The following is a 20182-nucleotide window of genomic DNA, read 5'->3' on the forward strand; positions in this document are numbered from 1 at the left end:
AGCTGAGCGTCCGCCCGCCTTATGGGTGCCACTGGGGCTCGCCTCATCCCCGCCTGACCCTTTCAAGGGCTCGCCTGGTTGCCCCCGAGTCCAGGCCCTCCTGTGCGGGATCCCCTCCTCGTCATTTCGGGCGGCAATCTCCAGAAAACATGGCGGCCGGGCGTCGACCGCGGCGCCTCCTCTCCGGGCCCTCGAGGTTGACGAGGTTAGCTGCGGCCAGCGCCCGGGCCCTGCGGCGGGCAAACCCGGGAGGGGCGGGGAGGCCGGGGCCGAGAACTGGAAGGAGCGGCGCGTTGCCGAATCCGCTAGCCAGGCGCGCGCGGGGGCGGCGGGAGGGCGCGGGCTCGGGCTCGGGCTCAGGCTCGCGCGCGGAGGCGCGGACGCGGGCGGGGGCGGAGCGGCAGCGGTGGTTGGAAGCGGCAGCTCAGAGCCCTCTCGCGGCCGCGGCGGCAGCAGCGCCAGCCCCAGCAGCAGTCCGGCCGCCGCCGCCGCCGCCGCCGCCTCGCGCTCTTGCCATCCGGCCCGACATGAGTGAGGCGGATCGGGCGCCTTCGCCTGCCGCTCCGCCGGCGGTGGCGGCGGCCGCCTCTGAGGAAAAGAAAGGGAAGGAACCGGAGCGCGAGAAGCTGCCACCCATCGTACCCGCCGGCGCCGGCGCGACGGCGGTAGGTACGGGGCGGGGGCCGCGGGCCGCCCCGACGGCAGGAGGGGGGGCGGTCGGGTGAGGGGCGCCCGGGACCCGCATCTCCTCTGGGGTGTCCGGGCGCTGCCCGGGTCGATGCACCTGGGTTGGACTTCCTTGGCCGAATTGAAAGAGTTGCGCCTCTTGGACAGCCGCGCACACTTGGCGAGCTGCACCTTTCACGCTCTGGAAATGTTGGGGGGTGGCCGGTTCTGATGGATCTTTTTGGCTATTTTCTGGGGCTTAACCCCCAAGCTCCCTGCACACACACACGCGCGCGCGAGCACACACACAGACACTTTTGTCTAAGGGCATGACATGCATCCTGGAGTGGCATTATCTGTTGGATGAACAGACATGTCAGGCAGGCAGGAGTGGGTTTTCCACGGAGCTGCCTGCCTGCCTGCCTTGGAGGTGTGGATATTTCGCTCTTTTCTTTCCCTTCCCCCTTCCGATTGAACAGGCTCTGCGGCGAGTTTCCACTTAATTGTGACCTTTCCGTTGCTCTCAAGGTAGTGGGAGGTAGATACATGGATGATGGTTTTATTTTTCATATGGTACAGACATGTGACTTAAGTGGGGGGAGGCCTTTTGAACCTTTTGTTTAAACTCAACTTGTCTAAGCTTGACAGAGATGATTTCCCAGCCGGATTTTCGGAAGGGTTATTTGGAGAGCGCTCTAGGGCTTCAAACTACGTGTTGCCAGATGATGTCATGGGACAGCCCCCTCTCTCCCTTTTCCCGATTTGCACTGGTAGTTTTGACTCTGGTTACTTTTGAACACAATAAAAAATTAGCCTCTCGTTTTGAGATTTATGTTTGACATAATATTTAAATACTTTTTGAAAGTTTGCTTTGATACATCAAAGATTGTGATTTGTCATGCAACTGTGCGTGACAAAGTAGTAAAAGTTTAGTGAACATTATACATTCTTTATTCCTACTTGCAATTAATTTCTGAAAACCTCCCTCTTAAATGACTAAGAACTTACTAAAATAACTCACTCTTCTTTAAAGTATTAGTACTAGAATAATGTTTTGATTTGATAAGTTTTTGAAATGTCTCAGGGCTGGGAAACTAGAAATTGTTAAAAACAACTTTGCTAAGTCAATGTGGCAAACTGTGAACAGTAATGGTATGAATTTAAAAGCATAGCTACCATTGATAAATTGGACCTGCAATTAGGGATTACCTCGGGAAATGTTTCAAGGAATTTGTCACCCAACTTCTTATATACCTGATTCCTCCTTCTGGTACACTAGGTTTTTAAACCTTATATAGGAAGTTCCTAACTCACAGTGTTCAAACAGTTCATTTCTAAGGTGGTTTGTTTAAAACAATAAATGTATGTGCTTATACAATTATGTGAATGGGTTTAGTTTCTGAAGTAGACACCTTCCCCCAAAACTATTTATCTTATTGTAACTAAATGTGAAGGTATGGAATAAAAATTTACAGAAATTGATAAAATGTGGTTGCAGGTATGTGTTATCTGAGGCCCACATGGCTTTGGAATTTCTACATTTTCAGATTTTTAGGAAGGTAATTTGATATATATATATATATATATATATATACCCACAGTGAGGCTTCCTATATTCAAACATGTTAAAAAAAAACTGCAAGAAAATGTATATGTGTTCACCTTAAATGGGATAAAGTCAGACTCATGTCAGTTCAGTTCAGGTTTATGCTTTGTGACCTCAAATGAGTTGCAAAAATATTTCCACTTCAAGAATTTGTAGAATTTAGTAATTGTAAAAAAAAAAAAAAAAAAAAAAAAAAAGCGTTTATGGATTTGTACTACTAGTAAAAAAAGAATACAGTTCAAGAAAAAAACTGAAATCTTGAATTAAACTTTGAAAAGACATAGGTTAGAGTAGAAGATGGGATGAACAGAAAAACCTTAGATTCTGAAAGCAGTTTCTGGTAATTTATAAGGACTTTAAGTTTTGGTACCATTGTGTTTTGTTTTAATGACAGTTTATAAACAGAATTTATGACAGTTTATTGTAGATTATGTGTTTGTCTCAAAGAGAGATTGTCAGAGCTGTAATTCTGAGTTATATGTAGCAGTGAAAAGACTAAGTCAAGAAAATATATACTTGGTTCTTCCAGAAGTCAAAAAAGCCAGGATAACTGGGATGATGAATGAAGTTTACCAGTGGGTAGGGAAGGCCTTAATGTGTGTTTGGGGTGAGGGGATCCTGATGTGGTAGGGCAGGCAAGGAAAGATATTTTGCAGCCTGTTAAGTTTTTTCAGCCTCCTTCTGGATTAAATAGAGTCCCTGGGAGTTTATTTAGGAATCTAATTGTCATCAATAACTTTTTCTTTAAGCCATTTTAGTGATTCTTCCATTTTACCCCAGGTTAACAGGTGTCTTTTCTTTAGGTTGAGTTTATGACTTAATTCAGGTGGCCCTGTAATAGTGTTTTTTGTTTTTTTTAATCATTGTACCACATTTATAAGAGTAGAAAACAATTTAGAATGAAAACTCAAAAAAAAAATAATAGTAGATAGTAGACCAGATTATAAGGACACATCCTTAAGGTTTAAATAAAAGTGTAGGGGTAGGAGAAAGAATTCTGGAAAGGGTAGTGATAGATTCTAAAACCCTCTAAGTGTGAAGGAAGTGCATTCTAAATAGGAGGTTCCTAACACAGTGGTCTCAAATCTGACCAGAGGGTTACTTTGGTGGTAAGTTAAGGTCCTGATTCTTGCATCTCACCCTGGTGCACTAGTTTTCAATCTTTGATGCTCATTAGACTCACCTGGGAAATTTTTTAAAGCTATTATTATCCAGACCCAAATGCAGGCTTTTAAAATCAAATTTTTGGGGGGATGAAGTTCAGGCATTTAAAAATAAATCCCGTGGTATAGCTAAGATTTAAAATTGATACTGTATGTACTAAATTTGAAGCTTCATGCGTGAGGCCCAGGAACATGTATTTTTAACTATAGCCCACTACACCTCACCCCACACATCTCACAAGTCTATTTAGTTCATGGAACAACATTTGAAAAGGATTGGGGAGAGGTTTGGATTAAGTGAATGAGGCACAGTAGAAACCAGGTGCAGTGTGGGAATTGAAAAAAATGGCAAAATGGTTCTAGTTAGAGATGCTCAACAGGCTCAAGATAGAACCCTCACAGAACTATCGGTGTTTGAGATTTGGTCTTGCTACTGTGAAGAAGTGATGCAGCTCCACAGAGTCAAGGAGAATAAAGAATTTGAAGTAATAAATGTGTATGGAAAAACTGATGATAGTTAAGATTAGAGTGAATCAGAATAATATGGGTTAGTTGCTGATGCAGATGTTACGGAAAAGTGGTGAATGGAGAAGGAGAAAATGCAGGAGGGCTATAAATAACAGTGGCAAATAAGGACAAGTTTTGACTGCTTACTTCAGCATTTAATCAGGTGAACAGGAAAAGGGAGATTCTCCATGGGATAGGGAATGAAGTGGGTTCAAGAAAGAGCTACTTTTTACTTAGGTGAAAGCAAATAGAAGAAACCAGTTTTTTTTTTTTTTTTTTTTTTTTGTGTGTGTGTGTGTGTGTATTGCTGAGGATTGGACCTAGGTCTTTGGGCATATGCTCTTTACCACTGAGCTATGTCTGTAGCCCTGGCTTAAGAATTTTAAAGGGAATTTTGCCCACAAAGGGAGGTCAGGAAACATGTCAAGTAGCTACCAGGTGAAAAGAGCTTGAGTGAGAGCATAAAGGGGATTGATGGTTATTCTATTATGAGATTGGGAAGTTTGTATACTTTGTTTCAGTTGTATACAAATGGGGTTGGTGGGGCTCTTCAACCAAAGTCTAACTACTAGTTATTGAACATCTATTATGTAGATCTTTACCCAAGATGTTGCAGAAAATGTTTTTTTTTTTTTTTTAAAAAAAAAAAGTCCCAGGGCTGGGGATGTGGCTCATTTGGTAGTGGGCTCGCCTGGCATGCGTGAGGAACTGGGTTCGATCCTCAGTGCCACATAAAATAAAATAAAGATATTGTGTCCACCTTAGAACTAAAAAATAATAAAAAAAAAAGTCCCTACCTTAGGGTATGCAGGGCTAATGCTTGAAAAGCAAACAGTATGTAAAATCCACAGTGAGCTGTACAAACAGTTTGCCCTATAGGAGGTCAGAGAAAGGAGATCAGTGTTGGTAGAACTGTGAAGAAAGGCCTTGAAGTAAAGGTAATTATTTAAACTGGCTGGCCATTGAAGGATGATAGGCTTTGGATGGGCAAAAGAAAGTGGGCCAAGTAATCCAATTGGGAAAACAACATGAACAAGCCTTAAGCGGAAAAATTAGAGAGCCATAAAGCAAGCCCAATGGAAGCATGCTGGGAACTTGTGGGAGGTAAGTGAAATTGCATGGGGGCTGGAGCCAGATCACCAGGCAGAGAAGTTTGGACTTTTTTTCCCCCTGTGGTTAATGGGAAGCCATTGGAATTCTTTAAGTAGAGGAACACCACTGATGAAATCAGTGGTAGTATATAGTTAAACTGGAAGAGAGGAAAAAGAAGTGAAGAAAGGAACTTTGTGGTTCATGCCTGAGGTGATGAGTACATCCCCTAGAGAAGTGACCAGGGATGAAGTGTAAAGATGGAAGAATCCACACAATATGGAACCTAACTGGATAACAGAAAGAGATTCTCACTAGACAAATTTTCTTAGAAAAATATTTATCTAAAAAGACAATAGCATTTCAAATCTGTGTATGTGTGTGTGTATATATATATGTACATGTTGTGTGTGTTGTGTATACTTACCTAAATTCTTCCCAGATAGGTCTTTGGAACAATCTATGGAAAATCTTCTGCCCTTTCTTAATTATGTTCTAAATAAGAGGGAAGGGTGGATATTATTATGGCAAATATGTTTTCAGGTATTTCATATATATATATATGTGTGTGTGTGTGTGTGTGTGTATAATAATATCTGTTGAGTACCTACTCTGTGCTATGCTTTTTCCCATATGTTCTGTCATTTAGTCAGAAAATGCAGATAACAATCACTCAACAACCCCTTTTCACAGAAAAGGAATCTGAGAGTCAGATTACGTGTTCCTTACCAAAGGATAAAGTAGCTCATAAGGGACAGAGGTTGTTTATAATTGAGATTTTTTTAATTAAAAAAATGCTCTTTCCTCTGTTCTGAACACTATCTGTGGTCATAAGCATAAGATGTGGTAGTTTCACTTTTTTCCTGGCCCCCAGTCATTTGCATTCTGCTTTATTGCCCTCTCATACCCTCTGCCTTATCTCCAGAAGCAGCTAAGAGGGCTGATTTGGACTCAGACATCCATGTGAACTGGTTTCTTATGGAGGATTCCCCAAGGAGAGAAACTGCAACCAAGACCAATGGAGAATACTGGTTATGGAGACAGGCATGCAGCTGGGGCAGTCTGGGAGCTTTGAGGCTGGGCCAACCAGGGAGAGGCTGTCCTATGGGCACTGGTAGCCTGTAGCACAGGGTGCAGGGGGAGGTAGTGACCTTGTAGAAGGGCTGAGGGCCTGGAATTGTTTGACCTGGCTTTCAGAGAGTGGGCCATATTGCTGCAGTAGGACAAAGAGCATGGGGAAATGCTCCCCACCCTTACTTAGTCCTACAGTTGGATGTGGGAGAGTGAAAATTCCCTGACCTAAAGAACGAAATAGAGACGGAGAAGGAAGCGGTACAGTTCTATCCCCCACAACGGAAACTCCACCAAGGAAACCAGCGGCCACCATCTTGGAGAATTGAAGTAACCACTGCCACTCTCCGACAGATTGCAACAATAAAACAGGTGTGTGTTACTCAGCTCATCTCCCATACAGCGGGGAATTCGCATAAAATCTCTCCTAGGCTTTCCGGGGGAGGGATTATCAGAGCAAGCCTGCATAAAGACGAGGGGAAAACTAGAGACACCTGACCGGCGAAAAAGAAAACTGTCTTGCCAGCGCTGGGGGAGGGGCAAGTGGAAAAAATCAAAACAATAGAGTGCCGAGGTTCCCAATAGCCACCCTCCACACCCAACAAATGGCAGGCCCAGAGTACAGTTTGAACTGCCAAGAGGCATCACTCAGGGGAAATCTGGTCTAGCAGGAGAAACCAGGACTAGCAGGAGAAACCAAGGGACTAGAGGCTAGGCCCTCGCAACTGGGTGCCTGGAGACCGCACGCCTGCCGGCGACAGCCCACCTGCTGCCCGCGCAACTGGGTGGCTGGAGACCGCCGGCCCGCCGGCCACAGACCACGCGACTGGGCGGCTAGAGATCACCCACCCATCAGCAACAGCCGGCCCGTTGCCCCTGCGACTGGGCGGCTGGAGACTGCACGCCTGCTGGCGACCTATCACCCGCCCGCTGCCTGCGTGACTGGGCGGCTGGAGACCACCCACCCGCACGACTGGGCGGCTGGAGTCCGCCCGCCAGCCAGTGACTGATCGCCCACCGGCTGCCAGCGCGACTGGGCAGCTGGAGACCACCCGCCCGCCGGCAACCGGGAGCTGAAACCAACCAGAGACAGTCCAGTCCCACCCCCCCATTCGGATACCCGGGCAAGGAGCCAGAGGCCCGCCATAGCAGAGAGGTGACGTCACTGGAGCTTGGCCATCGGAATTCCTTCCCAGCGGAATCCACTTTAGCAGGCATAGTCTACCAACACAAAGGAGAGACAACAGAGATATACAAAACCAAAACAAATCTATAGAAGAGAGCAGAAACACAGCAATCAAATAGAGCTGGAAAGTAACGTGAACATCATGAAAAAACAAGGGAAAAAAGGATTACAAACAATGCAGGACAACTTAAATCTACAGGAGGACCTAGAAGCATCAGAAACGTGGATAGGGAAAGAACTCAAGGCATACCTAACTCAGATGGAAAGGAATATTAGAGAAGACATGAGACAGCAAGTCCAAGCAATAAAAGTATATTTTGAAAATGAATTAAACAAACAAATTCAAATGGCAAAGAACGAGCTTTACCAGGAGATAGAGATCTTTAAAAAATCAAACAGTAATCCTAGAAACGCAGGAAACTATAAACCAAATTAAAAACTCAAACGAGAATATTACAAATAGACTAGATCAAGTAGAAGTCAGAACATCAGATAATGAAGACAAAGTTTATCAACTTGAAAAGAATATAGTCAACACAGAAAAGATGCTTAAATCCCACAAGCAATCTATTCAAGAGATATGGGATGTCATAAAAAAACAAATTTGAGAGTCATCGGGATAGAAGAAGGCATGGAGATTCAAACCAAAGGAATGGACAACATATTAAAGGAAATAATTCTAGAAAACTTCCCAGAGATGAAAGATGGAATGGATTGCCAAATCCTGGAAGCCTGCAGGACCCCAAACATTCAAAACCATAATAGACCAACTCCAAGACATATAATTATGAAGATAGCCAACATACAGGACAAGGAGAGAATATTAAAAGCTACTAGAGAAAGGAGGCAGATTACATTCAGGGGTAAACCAATTAGGTTAATGACTGATTTTTCATCACAGACTTTGAAAGCAAGAAGATCCTGGAACAATGTATTTCAAACGCTGACAAACAATGGATTCCAACTAAGAATACTGTATCCAGCAAAATTAAGCTTCAGATTTGACAATGAAATTAAAATCTTTCACGATAAACAAAAGCTAAAAGAATTCGCAGCCAGAAAACCAGCACTGCAAAGCATTTTGAGCAAAATACTACAAGAAGAGGAATTGAAAAATAGTGCCCAAAACTAACAGCAGGAGGTATCTCAGTAAAGGGGGAGGAAAATAACCAAAAAGTAAAAACTAGCCAAACTAAAATAAATAAATAAATAAACATGACTGGAAGTACAAATCATATTTCAATTGTAACCTTAAATGTTAATGGCCTAAACTTACCAATCAAGAGACATAGGCTAGTAACCTGGATCAAAAAAACAAATCCAACAATATGCTGCCTTCAGGAGACTCATATGATAGGAAAAGACATACACAGGCTGAAGGTGAAAGGTTGGGAAAAATCATTCCACTCACATGGCCCTCGGAAGCAAGCAGGAGTGGCCATACTCATATCGAATAAAATCAACTTCAAACCTAAGTTAATCAAAAGGGATAAAGAAGGACACTATATACTGTTAAAAGGAACCATCCACCAACAAGACATAACAATTATCAATTTGTATGCACCAAACAATGGAGCTGCAACGTTCATAAAACAAACTCTCCTCAAGTTCAAGAGTCAAATGGACTACAACACAATAATTATGGGTGACTTCAACACACCGCTCTCGCCATTAGACAGATCCTCTAGACAAAAGCTGAATAAAGAAACTATAGAACTCAACAGCACAATCAATAACCTAGACTTAACCGACATATATAGAATATATCAATCATCATCAAGTGGATACACGTTCTTCTCAGCAGCACATGGATCCTACTCAAAGATAGACCATATATTATGCCATAGGGCAACTCTTAGTAAATATAAAGGTGTGGAGATAATACCATGCACCATATCTGATCATAATGGAATGAAACTGGAAATCAATGATAAAAGAAGGAAGGAAAAATCCTACATCACATGGAAAATGAACAATATGTTACTGAATGATCAATGGGTTATAGAAGACATAAAGGAGGAGATTAAAAAATTCTTAGAGACAAATGACAATACAGACACAACATACCGGACTCTATGGGACAAAATGAAAGCAGTTTTAAGAGGGAAATTCATTTCTTGGAGTTCTTTCCTCAAAAAAAGAGAAAAAACCAACAAATAAATGAACTCACACTACACCTCAAAAACCCAGAAAAGGAAGAGCAAAACAACAGCAAATGTAGTAGAAGACAAGAGATAATTAAAATTAGAGCAGAAATCAACGAAATTGAAACAAAAACCATTGAAAAAATTGATAAAACTAAAACTTGGTTCTTTGAAAAAATAAATAAGATCAACAGGCCCTTAGCCATGTTAACGAAGAGAAGAAGAGAGAGAACTCAAATTACTAACATACGGGATGAAAAAGGCAGTATCACAACAGACTACAGAAATACAGAAGATAATTAGAAAGTATTTTGAAACCCTATATTCAAATAAAATAGAAGATAGTGAAGATATCGATAAACTTCTTAAGTCATACGATCTGCCCAGATTGAGTCAGGAAGACACACATAATTTAAACAGACCAATAACAAAGGAAGAAATAGAAGAAGCCATCAAAAGACTACTAACCAAAAAAAGCCCTGGACCGGATGGGTATACAGCGGAGTTTTACAAAACCTTCAAAGAAGAATTAATACCAATACTTTTCAAGCTATTTCAAGAAATAGAAAAAGAAGGAGCTCTTCCAAATTCATTCTATGAGGCCAACATCACCCTGATCCCGAAACCAGACAAAGACACTTCAAAGAAAGAAAACTACAGACCAATATCTCTAATGAACTTGGATGCAAAAATTCTCAATAAAATCCTGGTGAATCGAATACAAAAGCATATCAAAAAAATTGTGCACCATGATCAAGTAGGATTCATCCCTGGGATGCAAGGCTGGTTCAATATACAGAAATCAATAAATGCTATTCACCACATCAATAGACTTAAAGACAAGAACCATATGAGCATCTCGATAGATGCAGAAAAAGCATTCGACAAAGTACAGCATCCCTTTATGTTCAAAACACTAGAAAAACTAGGGATAACAGGAACTTACCTCAACATTGTAAAAGCTATATATGCTAAACCTCAGGCTTGCATCATCCTAAATGGAGAAAAACTGACGGCATTCCCTCTAAAATCTGGAACAAGACAGGGATGCCCTCTATCACCACTTCTATTCAATTTAGTTCTTGAAATACTAGCCAGAGCAATTAGACAGACAAAAGAAATTAAAGGCATAAAAATAGGAAAAGAAGAACTTAAATTATCGCTCTTTGCGGATGACATGATAATATATTTAACAGACCCAAAAGGGTCTACAAAGAAACTGCTAGAGTTAATAAATGAATTCAGCAAAGTGGCAGGATATAAAATCAACACGCATAAATCAAAGGCATTCCTGTATATCAGCAACAAAACTTCTGAAATGGAAATGAGGAAAAACACTCCATTCACAATATCCTCAAAGAAAATAAGATACTTGGGAATCAACCTATCAAAAGAGGTGAAAGATTTATACAAGGAAAACTACAGAACTCTAAAGAGAGAGATAGAAGAAGATCTTAGAAGATGGAAAAATGTACCCTGTTCATGGATAGGCAGAACTAACATCATCAAAATGGCGATATTACCCAAAGTTCTCTACAGGTTTAATGCGATGCCAATCAAAATCCCAATGGTATTTCTTGTAGAAATAGATAAAGCAATCATGAAATTCATATGGAAAAATAAAAGACCCAGAAGAGCAAAAGCAATTCTAAGCAGGAAGTGTGAATCTGGAGGTATAGTGATACCAGAGTTCAAACTGTACTACAAAGCAATAGTAATAAAAACAGCGTGGTACTGGTACCAAAACAGGCAGGTGGACCAGTGGTACAGAATAGAGGACACAGAAACCAATCCACAAAATTACAACTTTCTTATATTTGATAAAGGGGCTAAAAACATGCAATGGAGGGAGGATAGCATCTTCAACATATGGTGCTGGGGAAATTGGAAATCCACATGCAACAAAATGAAACTGAATCCCTTTCTCTCGCCATGCACAAAAATTAACTCAAAATGGATCAAGGAGCTAGATATCAAATCAGAGACACTGCTTCTGATAGAAGAAAAAGTTGGCTACGATCTACATACTGTGGGGTCGGGCTCCAAATTCCTTAATAGGACGCCCATAGCCCAAGAGTTAATAACAAGAATAAACAAATGGGACTTACTTAAACTAAAAAGTTTTTTCTCAGCAAGAGAAACAATAAGAGAGGTAAATAGGGAGCCTACATCCTGGGAACAAATTTTTACCCCTCACACTTCAGATAGAGCCCTAATATCCAGAATATACAAAGAACTCAAAAAATTGAACAATAAGATAACAAATAACCCAATCAACAAATGGGCCAAGGACCTGAACAGACACTTCACAGAGGAGGACATACAATCAATCAACAAGTACATGAAAAAATTCTCACCATCTCTAGCAGTCAGAGAAATGCAAATCAAAACCACCTTAAGATACCATCTCACTCCAGTAAGAGTGGCAGCCATTATGAAGTCAAACAACAATAAGTGTTGGTGAGGATGTGGGGAAAAGGGTACACTTGTACACTGCTGGTGGGACTGCAAATTGGTGAGGCCAATTTGGAAAGCAGTATGGAGATTCCTGGGAAAGCTGGGAATGGATCCACCATTTGACCCAGCTATCGCCCTTCTCGAACTATTCCCTGAGGATCTTAAAAGAGCTTACTAAAGGGATACTGCCACATCAATGATCATAGCGGCACAATTCACAATAGCTAGATTGTGGAACCAACCTAGATGCCCTTCAATAGATGATAAAAAAATGTGGCATCTATACACAATGGCGTATTACGCAGCACTAAAAAATGACAAAATCATAGAATTTGCAGGGAAATGGATGGCATTAGAGCAGATTATGCTAAGTGAAGCTAGCCAATCCTTAAAAAACAAATGCCAAATGTCTTCTTTGATATAAAGAGAGCAACTAAGAATAGAACAGGGAGGAAGAGCATAAGGAAAAGATTAACATTAAACAAAGACGAGTCGGGGGAGAGAAAGGGTGAGAGAAGGGAAAGCATATGGAAATGGTAGGGGACCCTCAGTGTTACACAAAATTACATATGAGGTTGTGAGGGGAAAGCGGGGGGAAACAAGGGAGAGAATAGAACAACAGCAGATGAGGTAGAGAGGGAAGATGGGAGGGGAGGGGAGGGGGGATAGTAGGGGATAGGAAAGGTAGCAGAATACAACAGTCACTAATATGCCATTATGTAAAAATGTGAGTGTGTAACCGATGTGATTCTGCAATTTGTATTTGGGGTAAAAATGGGAGTTCATAACCCAATTGAGTCAAATGTATGAAAGATGATATATCATGAGCTTTGTAATGTTTTGAACAACCAATTTAAAAAAAAAAAAAGAACCATGTGGTGCAAAGAACCTCCATCTATAACAGTACTTCTAGTTCAGGAAAAAGGATGTAGTCCAGTAACATATTTGTTCAAAATTTTGTTACCAGAGTTAGAACTGTTGTGGAAGAGAAATACATGTTCTAGGATTTCTGATCATTTTGGTTTTAATATTATTTCATTTATTTTTATGTGGTGCTGAGGATCAAACCCAGGGTCTCGGACATGCTAGGCAAGCACTCTACCCCTGAGCCACACCCCAGCCCCTGGTTTTAATATTATAGAATAAATATATAGCTAAATTCTGTGTAAAAAATCATATAATAAGCAAAAATAAGTTGAAAATCTTAAAAGATAAAAAGGGAGGGCTAACACTAATTACATACATACCTTGAGTGTGTCTAATTTGGATAAGTTAAAAAGTGAGTTTTGTGGGTTTTTTTTTTTCCCCAGCTGCAAAGCCATATGTAGTTTTCTGCTCAGTCTCCCATTCATTATTAATCCAGGATGTTTCACACAAATAATTTGACTGTATTTAACAATTGGAGGAAAGTGCTCATTATAAACTGTGAACCAGAGAACCTCTAAAGTGTCAAATATGATACTGCTTTGCTGTTGTAACTCTTTGTGTATAAAATGAGGAAAATAATAATAGAACCCATATAGGTTATATGAGGGTAAGGTAGATATGAAGTCTAAATTAATTAATACATATAAAGCATTTAGAAAAGTCTTGTGCAAAGCAAGCCCCTCAGGTGTTAGATGATATTATTACATACAAACTAACATCTATAGCTAAAAAGCTGTTTTAAGTCAGCTAACCCTTTCTGCTTCTGTCCTATGGCATTGGTACTTTCCTTCACAGCCTTTTATATTCAAATTAATTTGATTTTGATTCACATGTTTTTTATTAAAGAATGGCAAGAGCCAGGCATGGTGGCACATACCTATAATCCCAGTAGTTGGGGAGGAAGGCTAAGATAGGAGGATCATGAATTCAAAGCCAGTCTCAGCAACTTACCAACGTCCTGTTTTAAAATAAAATATTAAAAAAAGGGCTGGAAATGTGACTCAGTGGTTAACACTACTGTGTTCAATCCAGGATACAAACAAACAAACAAAAAAAAAAACCCAGCAAGATTCTTAATTGGTTGCAAAACTGTAACTGCATCAAGTATGCATTCCGAAAGTAGTATTTTACTATAGAAGCATAATCTCTTGATGCAGTTTCGTCTTTTTCTGTGTTGCAAAATAAGTGAATAAAATCTCTAATGCCATCTGGCCTTCCTGATGGTAATTATCACTGTTATTTCTGAGCTTCCAGACTAATATCTGTAGGCTTAATTATCAGCTATCACTAAGATCAATTGCATTCTGACTTTTTTTGGTGACAGAATTTTATTTCAAAATTCACATCCTTATTTCCTCATTTCCTTTGAAAGGTATGATTTATGTCATTTAAAAAAAGCAATTCCACTTGGGCTGGTGCTATTTAGTTTGGGAGGGAAATTCACACCTTGAAAGTAACTGACTTTTCACATCCTAATAGAAGGATGTAAGGTTAGCACTTTTGATTTGGTAACCCAGCATCCTAATAAGGAACTGTGAATAAAAATATAAAAAAGGAAATATCTGTACCAAATAACAAGACTAAAATAATTTCTTTTGTGGATTCTAAATATAGTTGAGGTGTCATATACGATACACCCTTGACTGGTAGTTTAGGTCAGTTATTTTAAAAGCTGGCAAAGTGAGGTATCTTAAAGTTTTAAATTTTAACGTAAAACATATAGCTGTATATTTGTTCACCAGTCCTTTGCTTAGTATCTCAGGAAGCTATCCACTCTTTAAAAAAAAAAAAAAGTAGTTTTTATATCGATCATAGAACTGAACTCATTGGTGGATTTTGCATACATAGAAAGTCAATTTAAAATATTTTAGTTGAGAGACTTCAAGATAATGAGATATTCTAGCTTTAACCTAGAAAAAAAGTATTTTATGAATTCATGGGGAGTATTTAAAATACATAAATCTGGAATAGTAAATAGTAGACTTGACTCTAGGCAGAGGCTGACAATGAATTGAAACTCAGTAAGTTCAATATTGTAAAGAGCATAAACATTTTATGTAGTAATTACAATAACTAATTTTGCATTGTTCTTTTATTTGTTTTATGAGTTGTGGAGTTACCATGACCAGCACGGCCATTAATTCAGAAACTGGTAAGGGATTGAAAAAGACAAACTCCTGTATAGAGAGAAAGCTGGGACCAGGTAGGACACCGTCTCTGATGGAGGAACATGACCCAGAGCTAAATTAGCACATTTATTATATAGGTTTTATCACCAAAAAGTTGGGAAAGTTTCTGAAAAGCGGGCAGACTGAAGGATGCAGCACTGTTGAGACATTAGGGTTATCTTGTTAAGCTCAGAATTCTATTTCCCCAGGAGCTGGTGCCCTGAGCTCAAGATCCAGACTGATATAACTCCATACCTTTGTACAGGGTTTCAGCAGGCCAGGTGTCACTATAGTAACCCAGTAATCTGGAACTGCACCTTTGCATGGGGAAGTTTCCAGCACAAACGCAGCCCTGAGGCAGTCAAAGCTCACAATCCAAGTCACCACTCTCCACATGTAATAGTCTCTCATTTTCATTATGCTTCAAACTTATACCTGAAATAGCTCTTGGCCATTTTGTTCTTGCTTGACCCAAGCTGCCATTCCTCTTTCCCTCTACTGCTCTCTCTGTTCAGGCTTCATTTCTTAGAGCTGGTTTAGCTTCTGTTTTACTCCTTTCACTATATTCCCTAGACTGCTACTGCAATGATTTTTTTCTAGAATACAGATAGAAATATTATGTACCACTATCTTATTTATCTCTTTTCAATTTTTTCTTTTACCTTCATGAATCTTTATATAAATCTACTAGAGATTGGAATTGATAGTTGTTGAATAACCATTAATTGAATTATACTTATTTTTTATTATTTGGAGATTTTACAAGTGAACTAACCAATATTCTTTGGAGCCATCTCTGATTAAGACAAAGTGAATGAAGGGAGAGGGAAAGAAGAGAATTGAGTATTTTGATTGATAGGCTATCAGAAGTTTTTCTGAAGTACATTTATTTTTTGTGCATCTGTTTATTTCTTCTGGTTAGGTGAGTTGTTCCTAAAACTATTACATATCATTCAATGATAGTACATCTATGAAAGTAGAGAAGATAATATCAACCAAAAAGGGTTGTTATGAAAATAGACTGATGTATTTAACATACCAACCAACATGGTAAGCCCTTAATGAGTGATAGTTACTATATCTAGAGACACTGTGGATGTGATAATTTAAGAGTACTGACTTCATGGTCTTTAGACTGGGGTTTAAATTCTGGCTTCCCATTTGTTAGCCCTCTGAATTTGGGTACTGCATCTTAATTTGCCCATCTGTAAAATAAGGTATAAATAAATATCTCACAGGAATATTATAATGTATTAGTATAGTAGTAGATATAATAAGCACTCAAAAATGATTTGTTGTAGTATGTAGTTATCATTATAATAAACATTTATAATAAAAAGTACCCATTATGTTGTAGATTCTGCCCAAGATCCTAGATGATACTGTCTGTGATTCTGAGATTTCAGATTTATATCCCACATCTATTATATGACTACTTCATTTCATTTAGATAGTATGTTTTACTTTTATAGCCTGAATTATATAGACAAATCCTAATGTAGAAATATTACCTCAGACTTCACTGAGCTTAAATATAGCCAAGAATCAAGAAACAAGCAAAAGCAAATAAAACAAATAGCACAGATATCAACAAAGTCTATGAGTAGCCAAAGATGTCACACACATACACACACACACAAATTCGTACCTATATACGTATGGAAGTATCTCTCAATTTCTTGTTTAGTGCCCACATTTCTGTTGCTTGTTAGCCAAGTGACTTTTGGTGAGTCTTAGACAATTTCAATTTTCTCATCTGTGAAATAAGAGTTAGCTACTGTTTTTTTCTTTTGGTACTGGGATTGAATCCAGAGGCACTTTATTGTTAATGGCAAGATTGCAATAAGTCACCAAGTTGATCTTAAAGCAGGAGATGGAACTTTTATTCACCAGTTGGTGGTCTGGATCCACCAACGGGCAGGCCAAGGGACAGGCTACAAGTCTACACCCTTTGACCTCCTCCCAGGGTTTGACTACACCTTTATAGTCCAAAACTATATTAATCATGAGTATCTGTTGCTATGATTCAAAACCATAAACAAACGTCATGAGATCTAAAATCATAAGTGGAAGGGGGAGTGGGTCAAAATAACCCTAGTTGAGTACAAGATAAAGAATGGTTACTAATGTCTAGACATTCATTCTCTTACAGAGAAAAATAGGAACCAAAAAGAGGACAATTTTACATTGTATAAGAATTGCCATTTTGTGTTGTCAAACATGCTATGCTAAGCAACTGTTGATTGTTACAGGGTGTTCCCATGAGAGAAGCATTTCTTACCTGACATGGAGTGTCAAGGCAAAATGGAGTCTGTTTGGTCATTGCCCGTATAGTCTGGCGTATAACATTTTCACTGAGTTACAATTCCAGCCCTTTTTATTTCTATTTTGAGACAATGTCTCACTAAGTTGCTGAGGCTGTCCTTGAACTTATGATCTTTCTGTCTCAGCTTCCCAAGTCACTGGTATTACAGGCATGTGCCATCATGCCTGGCAAGAGTAACTGATTTCTAAAAGTCTCTTAAGTCTAGAAACTTTTAAATTCTCTGTGTATAGTATCTTAAATTTATTCTCTCTGGGCTCTTTTCTATATTATTCTCTTTAAAAAAATAAAAGTGTAGTGAGTTTACTTTAAAGTGCAGAACCTATGCACAAGATTCACTGTTATGTCAAACTCTGTGATAAATAAGGAATTTCTAATGCAGCATGACAAACCAAAGAGAACAGTTACAATTTCTGTGGAATTATTTAAAGAAATTATAAGAATAAATAAGAGTGATTGGTTTTTAGAAATGTGAATACCAAAAAAGCTTCACAGCAAAATTATGATAGATTATGTTACAGTTACAAATTAGCCCCAAGTTTCAGTGTCTGAAAACTGTAGAGGTTTACTATGGTATAATCTAATATTGGTCAGCAGTGATTATACTCCACAGTCACTGAGGTACTCAAACTGGATCCGTTAGCCTCAACTCTTAGCCAGTATTGTCACAGTAGAAGAGAAGTGAAGAGCTGATATTTTGTCCACCAGTATTAAATGCATTGGTTCTTCCTGGCCCATAAATGATAGATATTATTTTACTTGTGTCCTGTTAGAATTACAAATGACTCTGAAGAGTGTGGGGAACATGGGAAGAGCACATGGTTGTTTTTTTTGTGAGCATAAGTGCTTCTGCTCCATGTTGTATGAGCTGATTTTTAAAAAGTAAATAGAAGTTAACATGGTAAATGAAGTAATAGGACATGAAAAAAATTCTTCCTCATTATGAAAGGGAAAAGTTACCTTTAGAATAAAAATGTGGATACCAAGGAAGAAGTTATATTCTTTATCTCAGTTAAACCTCACAATAATTCTCTGAGGTAAGTACAGTTATCACTCACCTTTTCAAGCTTTATCAGTTAGTAGGTAGTTAGGTTATGTGGCTCCTTTGTACTTCAGACAATTTGGTTCTAGCAAAGTAAGTCAGTTGTACATACATCAGTTTTATCTATCTGTTATTAAATTTAAATATTGTAAACGTTATTTTATTTCTGCAATAAAATAACTTACCCATAAGTAATAGAAATTAAGCTACAACTTTAACTTGTTTTGTTTTTAGGATTTGGACAGAGGAGCCAAAGGCCAAATTTCCACTTTGGGCGGTTTTGCTTCAAGTGTTAGCCAGAAGAAAGAAGCTACTGAAAATAAAAGTTCACCTACACATCTTGTTTCCCCTAACATCAAGAATGGTAATGGTCAGTATGTCTTGGCCAAAAGTATATTATAGTATTAAACTATTTAAAGTGTAGATTTTAATCTGTTCAGTATTGATCTGGTAGGTCTAGTTAATACAATTAAAAAAATAAGTAAAATATGTAAATATTTGTAAGAAGAAGAAAAATTATTATTATTAGGTGATAGTTACCTAAAGAATGAAATAGAAAACTCATGAATAATTTTTAAAAGTTTGATTAGAAATCCACATACAATATAAATGCAATAAATATGTAAATATAAAATACATTTTATGTATCTTTATTATGCAATGTGTAAATATAAATATTTAGTAGATTTCTTATGTTTGAGCAGTAACCAACTAAAAGACTTGATAGAAAATACATAAGATGCTTAGAAATGAACCTAAAAGGAAGTATGCAAAACCTACCTAGAGAAAATATAAAACTTTTTCAAAAGATTAAAAAGATGGTTTGAATGGAAAGACTTATAAATAATAATAAAGATTTTAGGTTCACCCATTTATTCCCTATATTTAGTAAAATTTTCAACAGTTCTTTGGGGGAAATTTAACAAAATGATTCAATATTTGATTTTTAAGAATAAATGTCTGAGAGGATATAAGACAAAATAATTAGGGTGTACATTATTTTGTAGTGCCATATATTATAAAGCTGTACTACTGATAGTTTTGGCACCAGGAAAGCCAAATAGATAGATCAGCAAAAAGTATTGTATGTAAGTAGCATTAAATTATTCACAAAAGTAGAATTAGGCCAATGGACTAACTTCTCAAAAATAATGAAGTTAGATTTTTTTAAAACTATAAAAGTACTAGAAGAGTATGCAGGAGAATTTGTAATGTGCATGTACTCACTGACATAGTAAATCCACTTTCAGGAATTTAGTCTAAGGAAATAATGTAGCATATATGCAAAAATACAAGGAAAGAATGCACATTATTTATAATAGTATTTGAAGCAATTAAAGTGAATTGAGAAATTATGTTTGTCTATATTATAAAAATTGTACTTCTATTAATAAGAATGTGATATGTATATAAAGTGACTAGGACAAATGCTCATAATACATTGTATGGTACTTTTAAGTTGTAGAATAAAAAAAACCAAATTATATAGTTATATATAGAATATGATTCCAGTTTTTTTAAAATTGAAGGAAATTTTTATATTCTGAGAATGAAAGGGTGCCCACTAATCTGTTAATGATTTTCTTGGGGAGGTAGGATTGGGTGTGTATTATTAATGTTTGTTTTTATAACTCTGTATTGTTTTATTATATGAAACATACATTATTTGAACACTTCTAAGTGCCTCTTAACCCTATAAAAAGAACATGTAAAGGTTTGAATGCTCCTCACATTCTAGACAAACACCTAGAAATGTTTAAGAATATATTTTATGGTAAATTATCTTATGTCAATAAGCTACATGTGGCATAAATTATTCTTATGCAGATTTTC

General features: G+C 38.3%; 1 protein-coding gene across 2 annotated transcripts in view; it reads left to right on the forward strand.

Moving 5' to 3' along the window:
- Positions 1 to 499: 499 nt before the first annotated feature.
- The window catches only part of Hectd2 (HECT domain E3 ubiquitin protein ligase 2), a 71878-nt gene continuing 52195 nt past the window's right edge, over positions 500 to 20182 (forward strand). Inside the window, exons 1-2 of one of the 2 annotated variants that reach the window (XM_076834306.1) lie at positions 500 to 665; positions 18584 to 18719. In XM_076834306.1, coding sequence (XP_076690421.1) covers positions 528 to 665; positions 18584 to 18719 — 274 coding nt within the window. In that variant the 5' untranslated portion in view covers positions 500 to 527. The remainder of the gene's footprint in view (positions 666 to 18583; positions 18720 to 20182) is intronic. The other variant, XM_076834307.1, reaches the window with a different exon arrangement.

Source organism: Callospermophilus lateralis, chromosome 15, assembly GCF_048772815.1.
Source record: "Callospermophilus lateralis isolate mCalLat2 chromosome 15, mCalLat2.hap1, whole genome shotgun sequence".
In the NCBI taxonomy this organism is placed as follows: Eukaryota; Metazoa; Chordata; class Mammalia; order Rodentia; family Sciuridae; genus Callospermophilus; species Callospermophilus lateralis.